Source organism: Montipora capricornis, chromosome 4, assembly GCF_036669925.1.
Source record: "Montipora capricornis isolate CH-2021 chromosome 4, ASM3666992v2, whole genome shotgun sequence".
Taxonomy (NCBI): Eukaryota; Metazoa; Cnidaria; class Anthozoa; order Scleractinia; family Acroporidae; genus Montipora; species Montipora capricornis.
The window spans coordinates 53,586,290-53,606,691 of record NC_090886.1 but is presented as its reverse complement, the minus strand read 5'-3'; the positions used below and the strand labels follow the sequence as shown (position 1 = coordinate 53,606,691).

At 37.9% G+C, this 20,402-nt stretch overlaps 1 protein-coding gene across 1 annotated transcript in view; it reads right to left on the bottom strand.

Moving 5' to 3' along the window:
* Nucleotides 1-247: 247 nt before the first annotated feature.
* The window catches only part of LOC138047442 (DNA excision repair protein ERCC-6-like), a 24,543-nt gene continuing 4,388 nt past the window's right edge, over nucleotides 248-20,402 (bottom strand). Inside the window, exons 4-23 of the mRNA XM_068894294.1 lie at nucleotides 18,555-18,680; nucleotides 18,359-18,465; nucleotides 17,558-17,619; nucleotides 16,766-16,891; nucleotides 16,552-16,644; nucleotides 15,701-15,894; nucleotides 14,351-14,459; nucleotides 13,206-13,324; nucleotides 12,006-12,237; nucleotides 10,345-10,458; nucleotides 8,897-8,945; nucleotides 8,121-8,166; nucleotides 7,018-7,161; nucleotides 6,273-6,421; nucleotides 6,081-6,181; nucleotides 5,282-5,503; nucleotides 4,178-4,231; nucleotides 3,344-3,603; nucleotides 2,534-2,656; nucleotides 248-1,590 (exon numbers count right to left, since the gene is read on the bottom strand). Coding sequence (XP_068750395.1) covers nucleotides 1,428-1,590; nucleotides 2,534-2,656; nucleotides 3,344-3,603; nucleotides 4,178-4,231; nucleotides 5,282-5,503; nucleotides 6,081-6,181; nucleotides 6,273-6,421; nucleotides 7,018-7,161; nucleotides 8,121-8,166; nucleotides 8,897-8,945; nucleotides 10,345-10,458; nucleotides 12,006-12,237; nucleotides 13,206-13,324; nucleotides 14,351-14,459; nucleotides 15,701-15,894; nucleotides 16,552-16,644; nucleotides 16,766-16,891; nucleotides 17,558-17,619; nucleotides 18,359-18,465; nucleotides 18,555-18,680 — 2,593 coding nt within the window. The 3' untranslated portion in view covers nucleotides 248-1,427. The remainder of the gene's footprint in view (nucleotides 1,591-2,533; nucleotides 2,657-3,343; nucleotides 3,604-4,177; nucleotides 4,232-5,281; nucleotides 5,504-6,080; nucleotides 6,182-6,272; nucleotides 6,422-7,017; nucleotides 7,162-8,120; nucleotides 8,167-8,896; nucleotides 8,946-10,344; nucleotides 10,459-12,005; nucleotides 12,238-13,205; nucleotides 13,325-14,350; nucleotides 14,460-15,700; nucleotides 15,895-16,551; nucleotides 16,645-16,765; nucleotides 16,892-17,557; nucleotides 17,620-18,358; nucleotides 18,466-18,554; nucleotides 18,681-20,402) is intronic.

Genomic DNA, 20,402 nt, shown 5'->3' with positions numbered 1-20,402 from the left:
TTATTATTATTATTATTATTATTATTATTATTAACTTAAAGCTGGAAAGGGAGACAAATCAGCTACTTGATGCATCAATTCTAGGATAAAACTTGCACTTCTTTGCTCAAACCAGTGACTCAGTAAGTTATACAAATGTTCTTCTGGGAATACTATAGTGACACCTCGTATTATTGTCAAAGAGTATGGCTTAAATTAAACAAGTCATGAAAACCATTTCAGAACCCAAGTGCATCCAGTCACTTTATTTCTTTCAATATTTAACTAAACCAGTACTACAAATGCATGATCATGTAACCCAAAATTGTGACCTTGCACGGAAAACGTATGTTAATGCTTATCCGTTAAACAGTATGTCATTCATCCATTAGCAACTACCCCCAAAATGTTAGAAACATTGTGCAACCATTAGCATCTCATTCAATGAGCCGCAAATTAAACTAATCACAGTGCAGGATTTATGTCAAGTTAACTTAATCAACCAATTAGATGGTAAGAAATCTGTATCCTGGTTTGATAAGGGATTACATGATTGGATCTCTTTAAAATCTTAATTCAAATTTCATAATAGAGCGAGTTTCAAATGAGTGTCGTAAAACCAAAACCAAAGAAATTACTTTGGCCAATCAAAAAGGACAGAGACAATCAGGCAAACCAATCAAAACTCGAAGAAATTACACGTAGCCGACACAAAGCGCGGGAAAATGTGCATGCGTGAGCCGCAATTGGTTTTGGTTTCACTTCTGATTGGTTGAAAAAATGACGCGAGAACTTGAACCAATAAATGAGTGAAGTAATCGTAAACCAAAGCAATTATCTAATTACTTTCGACACTCAATTGAAAACCGCTCTATCTGATTGGTCGAATTTAATAGTATTTTTATTAGTACTTGGAAATGTATTCACATAATTATATAAAGTTCACTTAAATTTAGCCTATTGTTCTTTTAAAATTAGTAGTCACTATTTTTTTACACCTATAGGTGAAGGCACTGCTTGCCTGAAACAACTCTTGCTGACTGCAGACATGATCGTTTAATACAATCTTTTGATTTGAGTCTAACAAAGTTGAACTGAACTAAAATGAACTAAATTGAACAACGAGACTGCTTTCCACTTTGGGGATTGCAACAAATTGGGAATTACAAGATATCACGAGCAAGAAGAAGGTCTAGTCTTGTATATGAATGTAAAACACAGGCACACAAGTCTTCATGTTAAATGCAGCATTGGGACGCACATTTCATGCCCTTATTTCTTGCATGTTTGGGACCTATGTTTGTGTAGTCATGCTGCACTTGATATCCCACAGGCAAGCTCTGCATTTAACAGATAGCAAGTGATTTGGAATTGCAAAATATCATGCATGAGCAAGAGGTGACATGTGAGGTAACCTTTCTCAGCTCCTCACGTCGTCTTGTACTTTGTTAAAGTTCAATATTTTGCCACATCTTGAAGGAGGAGCTGTCAATCACGTCCCTCATCAAAAGCAAGACTTTTAATTGTAGTTGAAGGTCACTGCTTTTTAAATCCAGTGCATCTATGTATTTACTGACAGCCTCTGTAGTGTTTCCTTCCTCCTCTAGTTGCCTGTGATTTTAAAACAAAATTTGATCACTGTAATGAAACCAAAATGCCAGACCACTTTTTGACCATTTCAACTTCCCTTTTTCAAAGAAATTACAATGGCTCTAGATTTCAGACAGTTTAAGTCCTTACCATGGTGGTTAAAGCTTTGGTGCGCAATAAAAGACAATACACACAACTTGGGCGTAAACAAGGGGCAGGAAATGTACTGGCAAGGCGCAGATAATACCCACCGCCAGTATGGACCACCGGATGAGGGGCCTCGGCAACTAGCCGAGGGGGTGCCTCATGCCTCTATTGCAAGGCGGGCATAATCTTCTGGGGCCAAGTTAACCCAGTCCAGCAAAGTAAACATTATGCCCCCTCCCTAACGGGGCTTCAGCACAGGGCTGAAGGGGTGCCGCAGGCAGCAATTCCCCGCCCATATTTTATTAAGGAGAACTATTAAATAGTTTACAAAAGCTAATAAAGAAAAAAAAAAAAAAAATACAAGAGACCCAGAAACCAAAACGGGGGGGGGGGAGGGATTAAATTGCTGAACAAAAAAAACAGAACTAGTTGAGCTTTGGAAATGTCAAACTGAGAAGGCTCGCATGGCGGGATGAATGAAATAGCCAAATAAGGTAGTCACGTGATGGGAAGTCACGCTCTCCTCCCAGGCACTGCCCAGTATTTGCTTACCAGCATTAACATCTATTTTATTCTAAAATATCATAAAATATACTTCTTTCATAAAACCAGACTTCCCCGCATGTGGACAATTGCCACATATAATTATAATAAATTAATTTATTACTGGCCTGTGATTTTTGTGGCAGCATGAAATTCTCACTCCATTTTTTACAATCTCTAATGAACTCCAATCTTCTCACATTGTGGTGACCAGCTAAATACACTTGTATCGGTTTTAGATTTAGTGCTTATTGACTCATCGATCTGTACAAACCTTCCATTCTTGACAAGCGTATCATACAACTCCAACTCATCATGAGACATCAGGCACTCGCATTTTAGGATATTGACATTTTTAGACACATGTATCCTCCTTGGACAGCAACTATAAGTGTTTCTGGTGATAAAGAAATGACCAGACCCTTAACAATGACAAAAATGTACTCTTTATCTATTTTGTTGTCGCCTGAAATTGCTGTTTTGTAATATCACATTTTTAAATTATGAGATGAATTTCGTAACAGCAAATTGGAATGTTTTGCAGGGATATAGGCCCATTAAAAAATAAATGGTCAAAAACAATAGTGAACAATGTTCATTGGAGTAAATGTTGAAGTAGTCGAAATGTCCCAATATTATTTAACCCTTTGACGTCCAAACTAGGAGCAGTCGTGGCTCAGTTGGCTAGGGCGCGGCTTTCGGAGCGAGAGGTTCCCGGAACTTCAATCCTCGGTGACTTAAACGTCTGTTTCGACTTTCCTCTCTTCTGTGTAGCTATAGCTTTAAATCCCCTTAAAATGGAGCACTGACGGAGGGAGGGGGGTAAAGGGTGCACCGTCGGCTTCCATTGATACCAGCCTCGTAGCTGAAGGAACTACCGACCTTACATAAAGTTACTTTACCTTTTTAACCGGCCAGACTTTTACTCTGTCTAACGTCAGACAATTTTACTGGGGAACCTCTGGGAGTCAATGGGTTAAATCTTAAGGGACCACTTGTGGGAAATATGATAATGCACTTCACTGCATTGTCTATCACAAGGCAAATAAAAACAACCTTTTAATGAAAACAGCCCTAAACTTACCCAAGGTCATCAGCCAAAGTAGTGAGACCTGATGATGACGAATCTTGCTTTCCAAGTTGCAACAAAGCAAATTCCGTCTCTAAGCTGTCTTCAGCTTCTGGCTCTGCATTGAGGGCCTCAAGCTGTGCCAATGATACATGGGAATCAGGAGCTGTTGGACTTGAGCAGAGGCTAGGTTTTATCTCTATAGGAGGGGATGTTTTCACAGGACTTGGTGTACACAAATTTACCACTTCAGTAATATGTATCGGTGCAGGAGTCTGTGGATAAACAATTCATCAGTGCACGTTAGAAACAGCGAAACTGTAACCCTTTGTGATGCAGTATACATAACTGCATGATGGGAAAAAAAGGAGTTTGACATTTCTGCATATACTTCAAATATCATTCTGAAAATGACTTCTGCACAGCTTTTTTCAACACATTAGAAAGTACAAAACTCACCTGTAAATGTAATGTTGGCACCTGGTGTAACTCCACAAAATGAAAATTTTGTACCAGACATCAAAAGTAACTCATTTTGCTTGTTGTAATATATTGCTCAGTTTTCTGCATTAAATTTCAAATTTAATTTAAACTGTGAAGAACTGCTGCTGCATATTGTCTGCTTAAATCAACTCACTATACAAGATATTTTTATGACTGACATTTCAGCAACATAATTATTCATTTGTGATTAACAACTAAAATACAGTGCCAGACTGTTAAAAAAGTCAGTTATTCTTCAATTAATTTTGAATTCTAGTTAAGTAATCACTAAATCCTTATCAATTGTTATTCAAGTTTATGGCTGTTAAGGAGATAGTACAACATTAAAATAAGTTACTGGCAAACCTTGAAAGACTTTTCGGCAACACAACCAGCTGGAACATGTATTGGCACTGGAATCTGTGGGAAAAAAATATTATCATTGGAAGTTCACCATGTGATGCATTAACATAATATCTGACAGGAGAAAAATTAGACTTAACTGATTAGAGTGTAATGTAAAGTGCTAGTTTTCTACCCCATATGAACCATGTGAGCGTTATCCCCACTAATGGAAATGGGCCCACACAAGGACAGAGAAAAACTCTGACCAGGGTGGGATTTGGACCCACGACCTTCGGCTTAGATCACCCCTGCTCTACCAACTGAGCAACAAGGTCAGACGGGAGCAGGCCGTGGGAACTGAAGATGTTAAAGTCATGGCATTTTCTGCACAGACTTCAAATATGGTTTTGAAAATGACTTCTGTGCAGCTTTTTGATCATGTTAGAAAAACTAACTAAATTTGCCTGTACAATCAAATTTTGCCACAGTACAACTCCTAGAAATAAACATGTACACTCAACATCGACAACTCATTCTGCTTGTTGCAATATATTGCCCAGTTGTCTGCATTAAATTTCAAAATAATGGCCAAGCCCTAAATTAGAATCAAACTAAGAAAGAAAAAAGGTTGAGGACGTTCTTGTCCAAATTCCATATAAACTGTGAACAAAAGCTGCTGCATATCTTCTGCTTACTCAACTCAATCTGATAAAAAGTGATTGTTTAATGGAGATATAGTTTTTCAGTGAGTGATTAACCCATTGACCCCCGGGGGTTCCCCATTGATGAGTAAAATCGTCTGGTGTTAGACAGAGTAAAGTCTGGCCAGTTTTAGGCTGGTTTGAGTGTCAAAGGGTTAAGGTATGTACAGTATTTTCTTGTGGCTCCTTTTCGCAACATGTTCACTTGTATCCAACAAGGAATCCAGGAACTAATAAAATAAACCACCAGACTGTTAAAAGCTGATTTGTATTCTTACTAGTAATGGCTTTAATCACAAATTGCCCTATCTTAGCTCAGGAAAATTAAACAGAGAGAACTTTACCACATGCTGTGCCTTACATGTATAACCCAAAACTATGGTTATCATGCACAGTACAACAATAAAACAACTCGGTGACAAACCTTAACTGAATTTCCAGGTTGAAATCTTGTCGTGTCCTGTTTTTGAGGGATGAAGTACTTTTCACAATCAATTTTTGCTTGAATTTTCTGCTTGGCACTCATGTTCTCTCGGCTGATGGGCATCATTTGATGCAATCCTTTTGCATGGAAGTTACTATCAGTGGGTTGGAGCTGCTTCAGTGCTTTGGCTTCAGCTGCCATTAAATTCTGAGCACGAACAACCTGGATATGAATTTTAAAAACTGAATGAAAGCTCTATTGGTGCTTTGATCTTACAAGTCAGGTTCAGGTACAGGTAAAAACTTAAGTTTATTCCCAGGAAGCTCTAAGTTTCACTTATATGTGCCTTGAATTAACAATTATTATTAGCAAACCCAAGATTTTCCTTAAAATACAAGAAACAAAAGCCACTACTGCTAAATATTATTTAAGTCTTATTCAGTTATTCGCTACTTGCACAATCCCATAATACACCTGTATTACCCTCCAAAACCTTTGCAGAACCATTGTTTGCAATTTCCCCTGGGACATGAAAATGTCCCAAGAGAAGTCGAAAACAATGCCTATGCAGACTTTTGGGGGGTAAAAGAGGTGTATTATGGGATTTGTGCAAGTAGTGAATTATCAGTGTTATTTCATTTGGTCTAATAACCCAAGATCTTGTTTTAAAATGTTTGTTCGCATTGTTAGCAGCTGCCCTCAAATGTTGCAGTTTTGTAGTACATAATATATAGTGCACTCTTATTGGTGGTTCAAGCCAATGCACGCATTTTAATATTATTTACTTCATAAATCTTACTCTGGCTTGGATGGCTTCTTTTTCAGGGGAGGTATTCAGTTCTGTTGCGTCCACTGCCTCCTGAGAGTACATTAAATCGTGATCGCTGATACCAAATATATCTGCAATTAATTATGCATAAGAGAAATAACAGTTTAGTATAATTATGACTGCCTCCACTAAGTAATTTGTTGTGACTGTAATGGAACATACCCAAAGAGTAGAGAAAGGCAATGTGTTTGTTAAGTTCTTCATCTGTCTTCCTGTGCTGTGCATGCATCTGCTCCAGCTGCATTTGCGTCTTAGATGTATATGGATCATCCAATGTGAACAAATCACGCAGCTCTTGTCTCGAAAAATATCTACAAGATAAATACCAGAACCCAGTTTAATACATTTGGGGGCTATAATTATGTCTTCATGCAACCTGACAGTATTGACTTTGCATTTCAGTAATTTATAATTTTATTATTGGTGGTAAATGGCACTAAACTTCTTTGAAATGAACTGCTGATAGAATAAAAAGATATCAAAGTATTTTATCCTCTGGGCTTCATCATCAGCCACCATGATGCTACTACTTTTGTTGGAATAGTTCTGAGCCTGAAAATCAGATGAAGTTCAGGAAAATTGTTATTGAGAGGTCCAGTCAATAGGACTGAATTAAATTGAGAGTGAAAGCTTGTCTTGACTGAGGATTGCACAAAGGTGAAAGAAGATTACATGTACGCGCGGGTACCTCAATAATTAGATCAATGCAAAAAAGCTCTCAGAAATTGCTCATGTTGTAATCATTTTACTCTTAGCGATGCTCTCAGCTTGCATCAACTAATTTTCCTTTGCAAAGCCATGGTGAGCTGATCCGAGCCAAGTAATAGGAGTACTATAACTTTGCCCAGACTTTCATGTATTCAATTTTGATTGTATAAGTATAATACACTAACAAAAGACTGTTCACCTGAAAGGATTCTTGGACACACCAGTTGTCTGTTTCATGAGTGCTACTTTAAAGATCTGTTTCCTGTAGATTTTTTCCTCCAGTGTGCCACAGGTAATGAGACGGTAAATGATGACTGTCTTCTTCTGGCCAATGCGGTAAACTCTGTTCACAAAACAATGTAACTGATTGGCTCTTCTCAAAGTATCACATTATATATAATGTACATATGTGATACTGTAGATTGACTATTTATCAGTCTGATAAATAGTCAATCTACAGTATCACATATGTACTGATAAGTGGTAACAGGACTAAGTGGAGTGTGATTCACGAGTAATGTGACAAAACATAAAATGAGCAGTGCAGACAGCACATACAAGACGAATGATATGATAAAATTATGAGCTTACTTATTTACTGGATTGTGCAACATATTGTACCCTAACTATAATAACATAACAGAATGATGATTGTTTAATCCATTTAAAACTACATAAACTTCAGCTGCTCAATTATTTGGTTAGCTAGCTTGTTTTATAGAATACATGTAATTAGGATAGTACACGCAATTCTCATTGGTCAATAGCTGTGTTTAGATGAGTATGGAAACACGGCTGTGGCATCACAAATTTTGATTGGTTATTATATGTTGTCAGCCGTGCCTTTTTGATTGGCTGGTAGGAAATATGAGCATGTATCAAGAAAATCTGTTTCAATCAAGAATTTTCCTTCATTTGTTTCCTTCATTTGTCAAATTATCTTTGAGAAATATTTTATAAAAGCAATAGAGCAATTTTTTCCGGGTTTCCATAGCCTCATCTAAACATGTGGAAAGTTGGGAGAATTCTGGACAGTTATGCAAACCCTCGACTGCATCTCGGGTTTGCATAACTGTCTTGAATTCTCCCAACTCCCCCTCGCGTTTAGGTGAGGCTATGGAAACATGGAAAACGTCCTCTATTGCTTAAATGGAGTCAAGTTTTAGTTTGCAATCAGTCTAATTGATATTGAAGTTACGACATAACCAGTCAGACACAAGAATGTTGTTATAGTCACAGATAAGAAAGGAACAGAGCTTTCAGCGAAAGAAACTACCGGTAGTTGACAACATTTTTCCTCACCTATCAACAGCTTGTGCATCTGTCGCTGGATTCCAGCTGGGATCAACTGTTTTGGATAACATTATTTATAAAATATCAAGAGGGATAAAGTGGAAAACTGTAGTGAATTAGAAGGGGCTATACATATATGAAAGAGTGCATGAGTTTCTTCAAGTTAGGGTTAACCATTTCACCCCTCAGAAGCAGCCCACATTGATGGGTAAAGTTGTCTGGTGTTTGACAGTAAAATGTTTAAGTGTCACTCTAAGGAGGGTGAGGGTTAAGAAAGCTGAAAAAAAATTGAAATCTTCTTTACTTCAATTTGTGAAATTATTAAATTTTTCATTTAGGCTATTTACTCTCCATACAAAAAGCTGCTAGCTAAAAATTACAAAGACTAATGGCCAAACATTGAGAGTGCAAGATGGTAGGGTGGGAGAAAGTTTCTTCTTCCCCCCCCCCTTCTCGTGGTTTGCAGCCAGAGATCTCTTGCATTCCGGAACAACTGAACCGCTAACTATGCAGGCTACATTGACTCAACCCTTTCACAGCCAATAGTGACTCTTTTTTAGATTTTACTCTGTCGCCCTCTTTGGGCATGAAAGGGTTAAAGTTGAACCAGAAGAAACCAAAAGGCCTTTACAAATGTTTTACTTGAAAGTACAATTGGCAACACCTTCAAATATACATGTATGTATCAGAGCAAAATTTGTTTGCATAAATTAGTTTGTCTTGATGTAATACAACAAATCACTTGACAATGAAATGGAACAATGGTGATAGTTTAATTAACTTACAAATCACAACACGATCTGCAGCAGTTAATGTAATCCCCACACCTCCAACCTGCAAAAGCAGAAAATGAGTCATTTTCACATAATTAAGATAATCCCCCTTCCTTGCTTTTTCTTCTACCCCACCGGTGGCTCAGTTGGTTGAGCATCAGGCGCTGCCATGCAGGAGGTTGAGAGCTCAACTCAGGCCAGACCAACACTCTGGATCTTAAAATACATGTAACTGCGGAGAAAGTACTGCCTTTGTAATTACACCCGCAAATAGTTACACTTTCAAGTCTTCTTGGATAAGGACTGTAAACCTGAGGTCCCATCTCATAGCCCTTGTTGGAAACCAAATAGTATGGGATGTTAAAGAACCCACTCACTTCTAGAAAAGAGTGGGGGACGTTGTGCCTGGTGTTGTGGTCTGACCTAATCTGGTTGGGGGCATCTTTCACTCCCTATATAAATACAGTAAGAACTGCATAACAGGCAGTCTGGCCAAAGTCCCCCACAAAAAGCATTGTGAATTAGTCCTGAAAAGCCCTGAGGGGATAGACTAATACCTTCACTTCGTGTCACAACCTTCATATACATTAGTACATCCTTGTACTATTCACCTGCATGCAGTGAGATTTGTGTCCAATTCAGGACTGTCGATATTACAACTGTGGTAATTGTAGTGTTTTAGTCATCATCATCAATAATATCAATTTTTATTTCTTAATACCCAATTATTCTCATGGAAGCAACTGAGTAAAATTGCCAGCTGCCATGAGAAGTGAATTGAAGTAGAGTACTTACATTTCTATACTAGCCACTCCCTTAAGAACATAATACTAGACCATTACTTCACAATATTGTTTTAGTGAATTTGGCCAGCATACTGCTTGTCATGCAATTCAAAAACAACGTGCAATTAATTTTAATTCAAGAAGTGAGAGATGTCCAGCGTCACAAACAAAGCCAGGCCATAACACCTGGGACTACCGGTATACATACCCTCCTGATCTTCACAAACAGTGAAATAGTAGGTGTCCAACCAAATTTTAACTCACTAGCATTATAGTGCTGTGAGACGAGGTCTCGGGTTTATAAAGTCATGTAGTTTTTATCCCAGAAGACTGGAAAATCAAATCAAATGTAACTGAAAAGACAGAATTTCCTCCTCTGTTATCTTAATCAAGACCCACCAGGCATTGAACCTGCGACCTCCTTCTAAGTAGCTCGCCACCTAACTAAAGTCACTCAACTGGTCTAAAACCAGCTAGAGATTGCACGCTGTAGATGAACAGCTTTATGATATTTATGAAATGCTCACTACTCTTGTTTTGATTCATGGATGCATTATTGCTATTTTCATGAGTTTGAAGCCAGTTAAAAGAAAAAAATTAATCCTCTCTGCATTTCTTTCTTTTTCGACAAGAGTATAACAAATGAGGTTGGATAAAATGACCCTTTCTATAAACCTGTGTTGTTAAAAGGAAACAAGAGTATGTTGGATCTGTCTGGAATGTGGTTATAAGGTGCTGTCGCTCATCTGTCTTTGAAACTGTCCCATCAATGCGAAGAACTTTGTGACCCTGGTAAGAAAAAAATTGAGTACAACTGAAAGACCTGCTGGGTTTTTGTTTTTTTTAAATGTCATCTTCTTATAAGAGCAAAGTAATTTGACAGTGGACAATCTTCAGATACTTTAAAATTCCAGCTGTAACAAAAGACATACTTTTCAATTGATCAATTATAGGGTCAATTACAAACACTAACTTGAACCTAACAATAATAATAATTATTATTATTCTTACAATATATATTATAATTATTATTATAATTATAATGTGCATGTTCATCAAGTACAATAATAATAGTACATGTACTGTTATTATAATTGTTAGAACGAACAGCACAACAACACTAATAATATACAAAAATTTGGTTTTATCAACGGAGTTGATAATGTAAATTGGCCACCGTACAGAGATTCTAAAAGCTGACGTTTCGAGCGTTAGCCCTTCGTCAGAGCGAATCGAGGGATTATGGGTTACGTGTGGTTTTTATAGTAGAGTAGGGGCTACGCTATTGGTGGTAACATGGCAACGTGAAAAATAGGAATATATTAGTTGAATGAAAAGCGTTCGTTAATACCGTGAGGATTAAGGGTGCCGATTTGAAAGATGAATTTTTGTTCCAGATTCTTGCGGCTTTCCGTCGTACCTAGATGTAGGGAAAGGCCGCAGATAGCCATGTGTTTTTTGGAGTGGTTAGGCAGATTAAAGTGGCGAGCGACTGGCTTGGATGCATCCTTGTCATTCTTCTCAACATCGCGAAGGTGTTCGCGGAATCGGTCACCTAGTCGTCTACCTGTCTCACCAATGTATAATTTATTGCATAACGTGCAGGTTATGCAATAAATGACATTTGCGGAGGTACATGTGAAACGATCGGTGATCTTAACAGATCGCTTAGGTCCCGATATCTTGCTAGTGTTAACAATGAAAAGACAAGTTTTGCATCGTGAGCGCGCGCATTTGAAAGTGCCGGGTTGCTCGTTAGTTTTGAGCGCGCTTTTAACTAAAAAGTTGCCTACGTTTTTGTCGCGTTTGAATGAAATAAGTGGAGGTTGCGAAAAGATTCTACCAGTCTCGGGATCATTTTGGAGTAATTTAAAATTACTAAGAATGACGCTTTTGACGGCGTGATTATGAGGATGGAAAGTGAGGGTGAATGGAATTCTGTCATTCTTATCTTTTTGTGACGTTTGTAGTGATGACTGTCGATCAAATTGTTGGGCGCGATGATGGCCCGCTTTGACCACAGAGACAGGATAGCCACGTTTTTCGAAGAACTGGCACATCTCCTCTGATTTTCTGGAAAAATCGGAGTCATCACTACATAGACGTCGAAGTCTAAGAAATTGAGAATAAGGGATGGAGTTCTTGACATGTGATGGATGTGACGATGAATACAACAAATAACTGTGTGAATCAGTAGGTTTGTAGTGCACACTAGTACATAGCACGTTGCCTCTAATAGAAACGTTGATATCTAGAAAAGCCAATGAAGTTTCCGAAATTTCCCAGGTATATTTAAGAGCCGGATGAAATAATCTGGCTTATCATAACTTTCATACCCTGTGAGTGATAACTCGTTGAATGATGTCCAACATCTTTCTGGACTGGCTAAAAACGAGGCATCTGTGTCCTTCAGACTTAAGATTGTCCAGCAGAGCAACCAAGAAAATCATTTTACAAGACTCTTGTGTAAGTACTGTTTCAGAAACTCCTCTACCCTTTGGCTGGGAAGCAAATGATGACCCTTCATCATCATCATCTGCAGATGATGACGAGCCCAAATTAGCAAGCCTAAAAAATAGTAAAATTTAATGTTATTAAGTGGGACTCGCAGCAGTTTCTAAAGAATTAACCTTTTGACTCCCAAACCAGCCTCACTTACTTACTCACTCTGTCTAATGCCAGACGATTTTACTCATCAATGGGGAACCCCCAGTAGTCCATGGGTTAAATGCCCCTGTTTGTTAGCCGCCATATTTACATTTTGTGTAGAAATGTGTGGTTTTGTGGTAGTGGTAGTTCGTTGTGTGCTTTAATGTCTGTTAGTTAAGTAATTAAGTATAATTTATTCACTTTCTTTTTCAAGTATTTAAGGTAAAAGTGGTCATTCTTAGTTCACTTTCATTTTTCTTTAAAAGTTTCTTCACCTCCATCAGGTTTAAAAGTCAGCTTTTTTATGCTTTTTGGAGTAGCATCTGCTTTAAATAAAATTAATGTGTTTTTTAGTCACGTTGTCATTTTGATATTTATGTCACTTTGTAACTTTTTATTTAATACCGGTAACTAGTTTTAACCAATTGCAGTCCTTCATCTCACCACCAATGTCTGTGGTCACCACATTTTTGAAACAAAGTGTGTTAGAGGTTCCAGTTAACATGCTGGGGTATCAGACACGTTAGGACAACCACCTGCTTATTTCCTCCAATTTTCAGAAAAAAGGAAAGAAACCTCTTGTGTGAGCTATGGAGGTGCAGGGCTGGCATAGTGGTGAGAGCACTTGCCTCCCACCAATGTGATCCAGGCTTGGCGTCATGGGTGGGTTGAGTTTGTTGGTTCTCTACTCTACTCCAAGAGGCTTTTCTCCTGCTACTCCGGTTTTCCCCTTTCCTCAAAAGCCAACATTTGATTTGATTTGGGTTAATTTGTTGATTTCAGGTTACAATGTCCCCGTTTAGTTTTCCAGCTCTAGAAGACTAGACATTTAAATAAAGTTCCATTCCTTTCATTTCCTTTCCTATACTGATCATCTACTTTCAAACCTGTCTTCTTCATCTAATCCCAGCTGCTCACAGGCCAATGTGGACAAAAGGCGAGGATGATCACAAATATGCTTTAAAACATTTAATTCAACCAAGGGTGAACGATTGCTCATCAACAACTACAAGATAAGAACACAGAAGAGAAATCCGAGTCAATGAGTAATATGTAATCACATGGGTCCAAGGGCAATATTAAGGATTAATTTCACAAGTATTTTCAAATTTTTCACAAAATTGGCCAAGTCGTGAAATGATGAGGGCAATTTGGCAAACTTTGAAAACATAAGTGAAATTAATAGTTAATTGCCCTAGAACCAAAAATATAAGAACATATTCAGCCTGGCAAAGAGAAATAGGTTCTTACACAAATAACATCACAAATAAGTTGACCAATGACATCTACAACCGGAGTTCTTATAAATAGTACTGGTATCTACTGAGTAGACATTACACAAATCACTTGACTCTGAAGATGACTTCCGCTCAGGTTGTGGAAACATCATTCAGTGTCATCTCAAACAGTCCTTCTCAGGACTACACTTACCCGGACGATCGTACCTTACTTAATATTATGATATAACTGATCCTGAGTTCAAACCATGTACAACATTATGTATTTAGTAGTACAATATTTCTGCCAATGGATACACTAGGACAACCTCTGAAAAATAAGAATCTATTAAAAACCTAATCAGCCTGAATTGTGTAAAAACTACCCTAAATACAAGAACCTGTTCAGCCCGACAACAAAATTCTAGGTTCTTATATGCTGGGTTCTACTGTTAGTATTTTATGTTTGATCAGATAATTCCTACCTATTTGTGACCTCTCTATAGTGTTTGGCAAACATGCCCGATAACAACACTTGTTTGCTTTAACCTGGGTAGACTGATTGCAGTCCCTTCTGAGTCAGTCGAACTGCCCACTGTGGTCAGTCACGCAAGCAAGCCTAGCGGAGAATGGTGATAGAGGGAATCTCCTTTCTCCCCTTCGCTCACTTGCGTGACTGACTAAAGTGGGTGGTTTGACTCACCCAGAAGGAACTGCGAGCAGTCTATAGCCTGGGCTTTAATCTTATGTAACCATGCAATATAATACCCTGGGATAACAAAAGTTCAAAGATGTACTCTTGTATGGTAAGTTACCTCTTTCACTCGCTCAAGAGTCAAAAAGTCTCCGTAAATTTTTTGCTGAGTGTCTGACATACAGAGCCAAACAATGAAATCATTCTTCCGAGTCAACTGTTCAGGAGCCCTGAAAGGTTGGAAAAAAACCAGAGTTAAAAAATAAGCAAATTTATTTTTTTCTCAATGAGCAAGCGGGCAGAGTTCTCCAAATCCTGCAATCTGATTGGCTCTGGGAGCGGGCAGAATTCTTCTATCTTGCCTGCCAACCCGGGGCAGAATCCCAGCCCTGGTTGGGTGAGCTTGTATGATGACCTTAAATTTCAAATTTTTTTGACACCGAATCTGCTTATAAACAGACTGATTGGCTCTGGGAGCGGGCAGAATTCTTCTATCTTGCCTGCCAACCCGGGGCAGAATCCCAGCCCTGGTTGGGTGAGCTTGTATGATGACCTTAAATTTCAAATTTTTTTGACACCGAATCTGCTTATAAACAGACTGAAGTTACTTTTCATTAGACAAGAGGTTTGAAAATGTAATTCAAATAAAAATATTTCTCTTTGAAACCTTCAGTTTGTAACTTGCTTTAATTCTGCATTTGCTATTAAGCATGGTGCGAGTCAACAATAATAATTTTAAAGTGATTCAGAGAACCAGGAATGGATAAAGAGAGGAAAAAAGTAAATATGTTATTTACCAGCTCAGGGTTGGTCAGCAAAAAAATGTGACCTTGGTCACAGTTTTTCGCTATACAGACCTTCCAGCTGGCAAATAACATAAATACAAAGAAATTGTTTTACTTTCAACTTGAACTTGCCTTGAAAATGTTCAGCAAAATTTATTCTGATTATGAGATCTTGTGATAAATTTCATGCTGGTATTGCATGACGACATGTTCCCTTTAAGTAAATAACAATATTTAAGGAGGCTCGAAAGGTCTTCTGCTTAGCAAGTGTGCATAAGCTATACATGAAATATACTGATGCCGGTTGCTGCAACTGATGAATCGAATTGGAAATCCACAAAATGAAAATGTGACCAAAATTGCAGAAAACCAGAAGTATGTCTTGTGAGATATGATTTAACAGCATCTCTGAAGGCAAATCCAGTGACCTACCCTGAGCAAGACTTCTGTACTATTTCTGCATATTTACTTAACTCTCAACAGTGATGACATAGTATAGTCAAGGAAAGCGTGACACTTAGCTAAGGTGACCTGTCAAACTGTAAGTAGATCAGTTACTTGCCTAGAAGCTTGCTTTATGGGGAAGGAATTGCAAGTTGACCCAGTTCGGTTTGTTCATACAGAAACTGGCTTTAATTGATTTTTATTGGCCAACTGTGTGCACTGTGTCTTTCATTGGATATTACCTGGCTTGAACGTCTGAATTTTTTTTGTCGTCTGACTGAGTAGAGTTATCAGTCTCGTCAGTATTCTCTTTCTTACTCTCCAACACCATGGCTTTTGTTCTTCTTAAGAAATGTGGTGCAATTAATTTACGAAGGCTTTCTGACATTTCCATTCCAATACGTTTTTCATAAGCAGAGGCATCTCTTTCTCTTGCCTAACACAAAGCAATTTAATAGATATTATTATACATTGGTGTCAACAGCTCAATTTTGATTGGCAAATAAGCACGCAGTTAATTCTTGCTTGCTCTGTTTCTCTTATGTCATACCTTTAGACATTAGATTTTATATACATGTATATGTAGAATTCATGTCATACCTACAGACAATAGTTTTATGCATGCAGAAGTGACATCACCTAACACACTAACCAGCAGTTCAACAGTTTTGTCATGGCAGAGCTCAGCTCAGGAATATGCATAATAAAACAATCACACAAACTTTGGCCTTGATAATTATCATTATCATGCAAAAACCGAATCCAATAATTATAATTTTTAAATAGCTGTACCATATAATACTAACTTTCTAGCTTACTGTATGACTTTGTATAAAAAATTTACATTTTATTTTCTTCCGAAACTGAAGTGCATTTTTTACAAAAAAATAATTTTGTAAAGGGAAGGCATTTTTACATAAAAATGCTGCTTTCTCTCATAAAAAAGCAGTGTTCTTACATGGACTATCACAGAATATCCAGTAGAACTTGCTGCATTACCAACACTAAAAAAGGTCTCAAAAACTCAGACTATAACATGCAGTATTTATTTTATTTGGAAATGTTTAAAAAATCAATCAAAGCAAGAACTAACCCGTATTATTGGATTTTCATATTCTTGTTTAAAAGTTCTGGATGTGCCCAGTAATTTTCCTTCACATACAAAATCAAACAATGACCACATTTCCTGTGAAAGAGATAAGAGCAAAACAAACTTCAAGTAAAAGCAATAAAACCTGGATTTAATAAACATAAAAAATTCCTATCAAGCAAAAAAAATACAAACCCAATAAAATATGTTCACTTACCCTGAGGTTGTTTTGAATGGGTGTTCCTGTCAAAATAAAATGGTTCTTTGCGGGAATCAATCTAATATTTTTACTTGTTTTTGTTGTGTTTTTAATCTTGTGGCCTTCATCTAAGATGATGTAATCCTTAAAGGAAAACCAAACAAGCCATGTATGATTACATCTTTATTAACCTTTCATAAAAACAAAGCCACAATAATTGTTATCATTGATTAAAGACAGAATAATGTTAGTGTACTCATCCTCATTATCAAATTTAACAATAATTGCATGTTTGTATAAATTTATGTTCTGAATTAAACAGAAATTTTCACTACTGTGTTGCAAAGTGGAGGTTGCATGGGTGTCTGAGAAATCCAGGATCTCCTCCTAGGTAAAAACTCCTTCATGACTAGCAAATACTGACAACCATGTTGAAGAAGAAGGAGGCAGGCACCCATCAAACTGATAAAACCAGTGGAAAGACAGTGGGAGAAATGTAGAGGGAAGAAAACCATCAACCAAAGGAACAAAGTACATGTATGTAAATGTCAAAATGATTCAAGTCTAGTAAGCAACAACTCTGTCAGTTAAAGCTGCTTTAAGGTTAAAGCTGTGTAGCTGGTGGTTCTGTTTGTGGAACGAGAGAGATTTCAGGTGGCAAAGATGCTTGAAGGCTAGGGCTGAATGCCACGCTCCGCAACAACAAAACTGCCAGCTACTCAGGCTATACATTAACGAGCACATGGGAGGATGACGTGGGCACACATCTTGTTCTACTCTGCAAAGCAAGTGTTTTCTGTATAAACTCACCCATTTAAACTCATTTCCATTGGAAGTTGTTCCCAAATTTTCATAGCAAGTTACTACTAACCCTAAAGGGAAAAAAACTAATTATTTTCTTACATGAGTACCATAAACACCAGCAGATAAGCCAAAAATTGACTCTAGAAATCCGGGGTGCGGCTTATCTGCAGGAACATTTGATAAAGGCTGCTTCCGGTGTCCAGTTTTCCTTCTTTGTGTTGAATCTAATGCCTGGTTACTACGCTACGAACGTTCTGCACAAGTTCTTGGATTTCATTTTTCAAAGGGTGCCGACAAAAACTCGATGGCACGGATTTCCGCCATCCTTAGGGGCTAAGGGGTGCAGATAAAAAAGAACGACCCGCAAGAAGACTTTTATTAAAAGACTTTGGATTTCTTTGGATTTCTTTCAAAAAATGTTTTTTCCAAAATTTGAGCTGCTAAATTCAGGGTGTGGCTTATCTGTGGGTGTTTACGGTAACCTTTATTTAAATTAATGAATTCATAATCAATCACAGAAAAAAATGAAGGGTTAGTCATTTATGTTAACTATTGCCCAGTTGCCTGTTACAGACAAAAACTAACACAAACAAAAATAAACTCCCAGCATATCATTACCATATGTCACTGCATGCATACTTATATCATTATTAATTTTATTTTAATATGAAATAAAATACTGGCAGTCATTTGGTGGCAGTCAGCTTCACAATACTGTAGCCAACAGAGGTGTGTGAGAAAATCACACCAATTTAGAGTATAATGCTGCGAGCTGTAAAATAAATTGAAGAAATTTAGACAGCCTACCGTATGTTGTCAGACAGACGCCATGTTTCTTTTGAACTTTCCGCAAATTTTTTTCTCTTTCTGTTTTGTTGCTGCCGTGGAACAACTTCACTCGAATACCTGGGGCCCTACAAATATTGGAAACTTAATCCGAAAAACCATTAGCAACAACCATGGGATAAACAAGAGATAACAAGGAATGTTATTAATTGTGTACCATTTATTGAATTCTTTTTCCCAATTCGTGAGCAAAGACACTGGCATAACAATCAAAGCTGATTTGATCAATCCAGCATCAAACATTCCTGCCAGAAATGTTACCACTTGAACTGTCTTCCCTAACCTGAAAAAAGGGATTTTTTTAATGGGCTATCTCAAATAAAGCAAATGCATGCAAAAGTGAATAATGAATAAATAAATGTGGATGTGACATAACATATGCATTTTCACATGCAAGCAGATTCAATCTTTTTTTGTCCATATTTGGGCATAAAATTGGAGTCCTAAAATCGCCAGCTTTGTTCCAAGGAAAAGAGTTGCAAGTTACATGCTTCAAGGACATGGGCTTCTAGCACAATTTAATCTATTACAACAAATGCAAAGGGAGTCAGGGTGGATTTCATGCTGGTGCAAGTGTTGTTGAGTCAGAGGCTGTGGGTGAAGGAGAAAAATCTGATCTAGTGAGGTGATTTCAAGGGTGCTGAAGGTGGAGGTAGGAAGAAGGAAGACATGGAGGTCCAGGATATCGAGGGGTCAAGGTGGTTGTGGAGAAGCTGGATTGTTTTGGTGTTGAGGGTGAGGAGAGGGCTGGAGGACAGGACGATCTGGGGAAGATACACCACGGCATCAATGGAAAGGTCGAAGTGGTTGTCGAGAAGTTGGTTAATTTTCTTGATGATGATGGTCTTAAGAGTGGCGAGGAAGTGTGGAGAAGGAGATGCAGTCTTGAGTAGTGAGGAGTGGGTTGAGGTTCCTGGTTTGAAGGCTCAGGATAGGAGGAAAGTGAATAGGGAGGTGACAGTTGTGGGAGGGCTGATGCATAATCTTGTGGAGGATGGGATGTCAGAGCCGGAGATCAATAGACTCAATAGTGGGTCATATGTAGTCGTGGACAGCTTGGGGCTCATGAGGAAGAAGAAAGATAGCAAATTTGAGAAAAAGTAACCCAGGTGGCAAAGAAGGATTCAGAGAAGAGCATATGGAATGGCAACAGGATTTGGGAGGGCTTGAGGAGATGAGGAAGGAGATTCAGTGTTTAGGAGGAAAGTGAAGGATTGGTTGAATAGGAGTTACCAGGTTGCGGTGAGTTCAATGTGGAATAGGAACATCCAATCTAGGAGGATGAAAATTTGGTGATTTGTAGACAACTATATGAAGGTTAGACAGAACAACTTGTTCAAGAATAATCAAAGTCAGTAGTATAAAGAGTTAGGGGGCAAGGTGAACTCAGGGCTGACCAAAGCATCAAATGCAGGGGAGCGGTATATGGTCGGTGGAGAATTTAATGGCAACAACAGCTAGAAGCTCATCTGAAAATATAAATTGAATAATTTCAGGGAGTTCCCCATTGATGAGTAAAATCGTCTGGTGTTAGAGTAAAATGCTCTGGCACTAGACAGAGTAAAATACTAAGTCTGGCTGGTAATTAGGCCAGTTTGGGTGTCAAAGGGTTAAAGGGTTTTAATTTTGAGCTTTTTTCAAGGGAATAGTGAGAGAGAAAGGAAAATAGTGTCTTGAGTATTACCAGTACATCTTCCAGAAAACTTTGGCCATTATGCAAGGGACTAACGAAGGGTATGAAAACATGAAAAAGCACTATGTAACTTTAATACCAGTAGCCAATTATTGTTTTGTTCATTAAATGTGTATGTCTATTAACTCTTGAGTTTCAATTCTACCATTGCTAATCATTGCTAATTATTAACCTTCTACCTGAACCTTCCTTGTGTATCTTTCAATGAATTGTTATAATCTACTTGATTGATTTCTCTTCTTGGTACGAGATTAGCATATATTGTACTTGCATTAATTCATTATATCTTCAATAAATAACTACGACGAACAC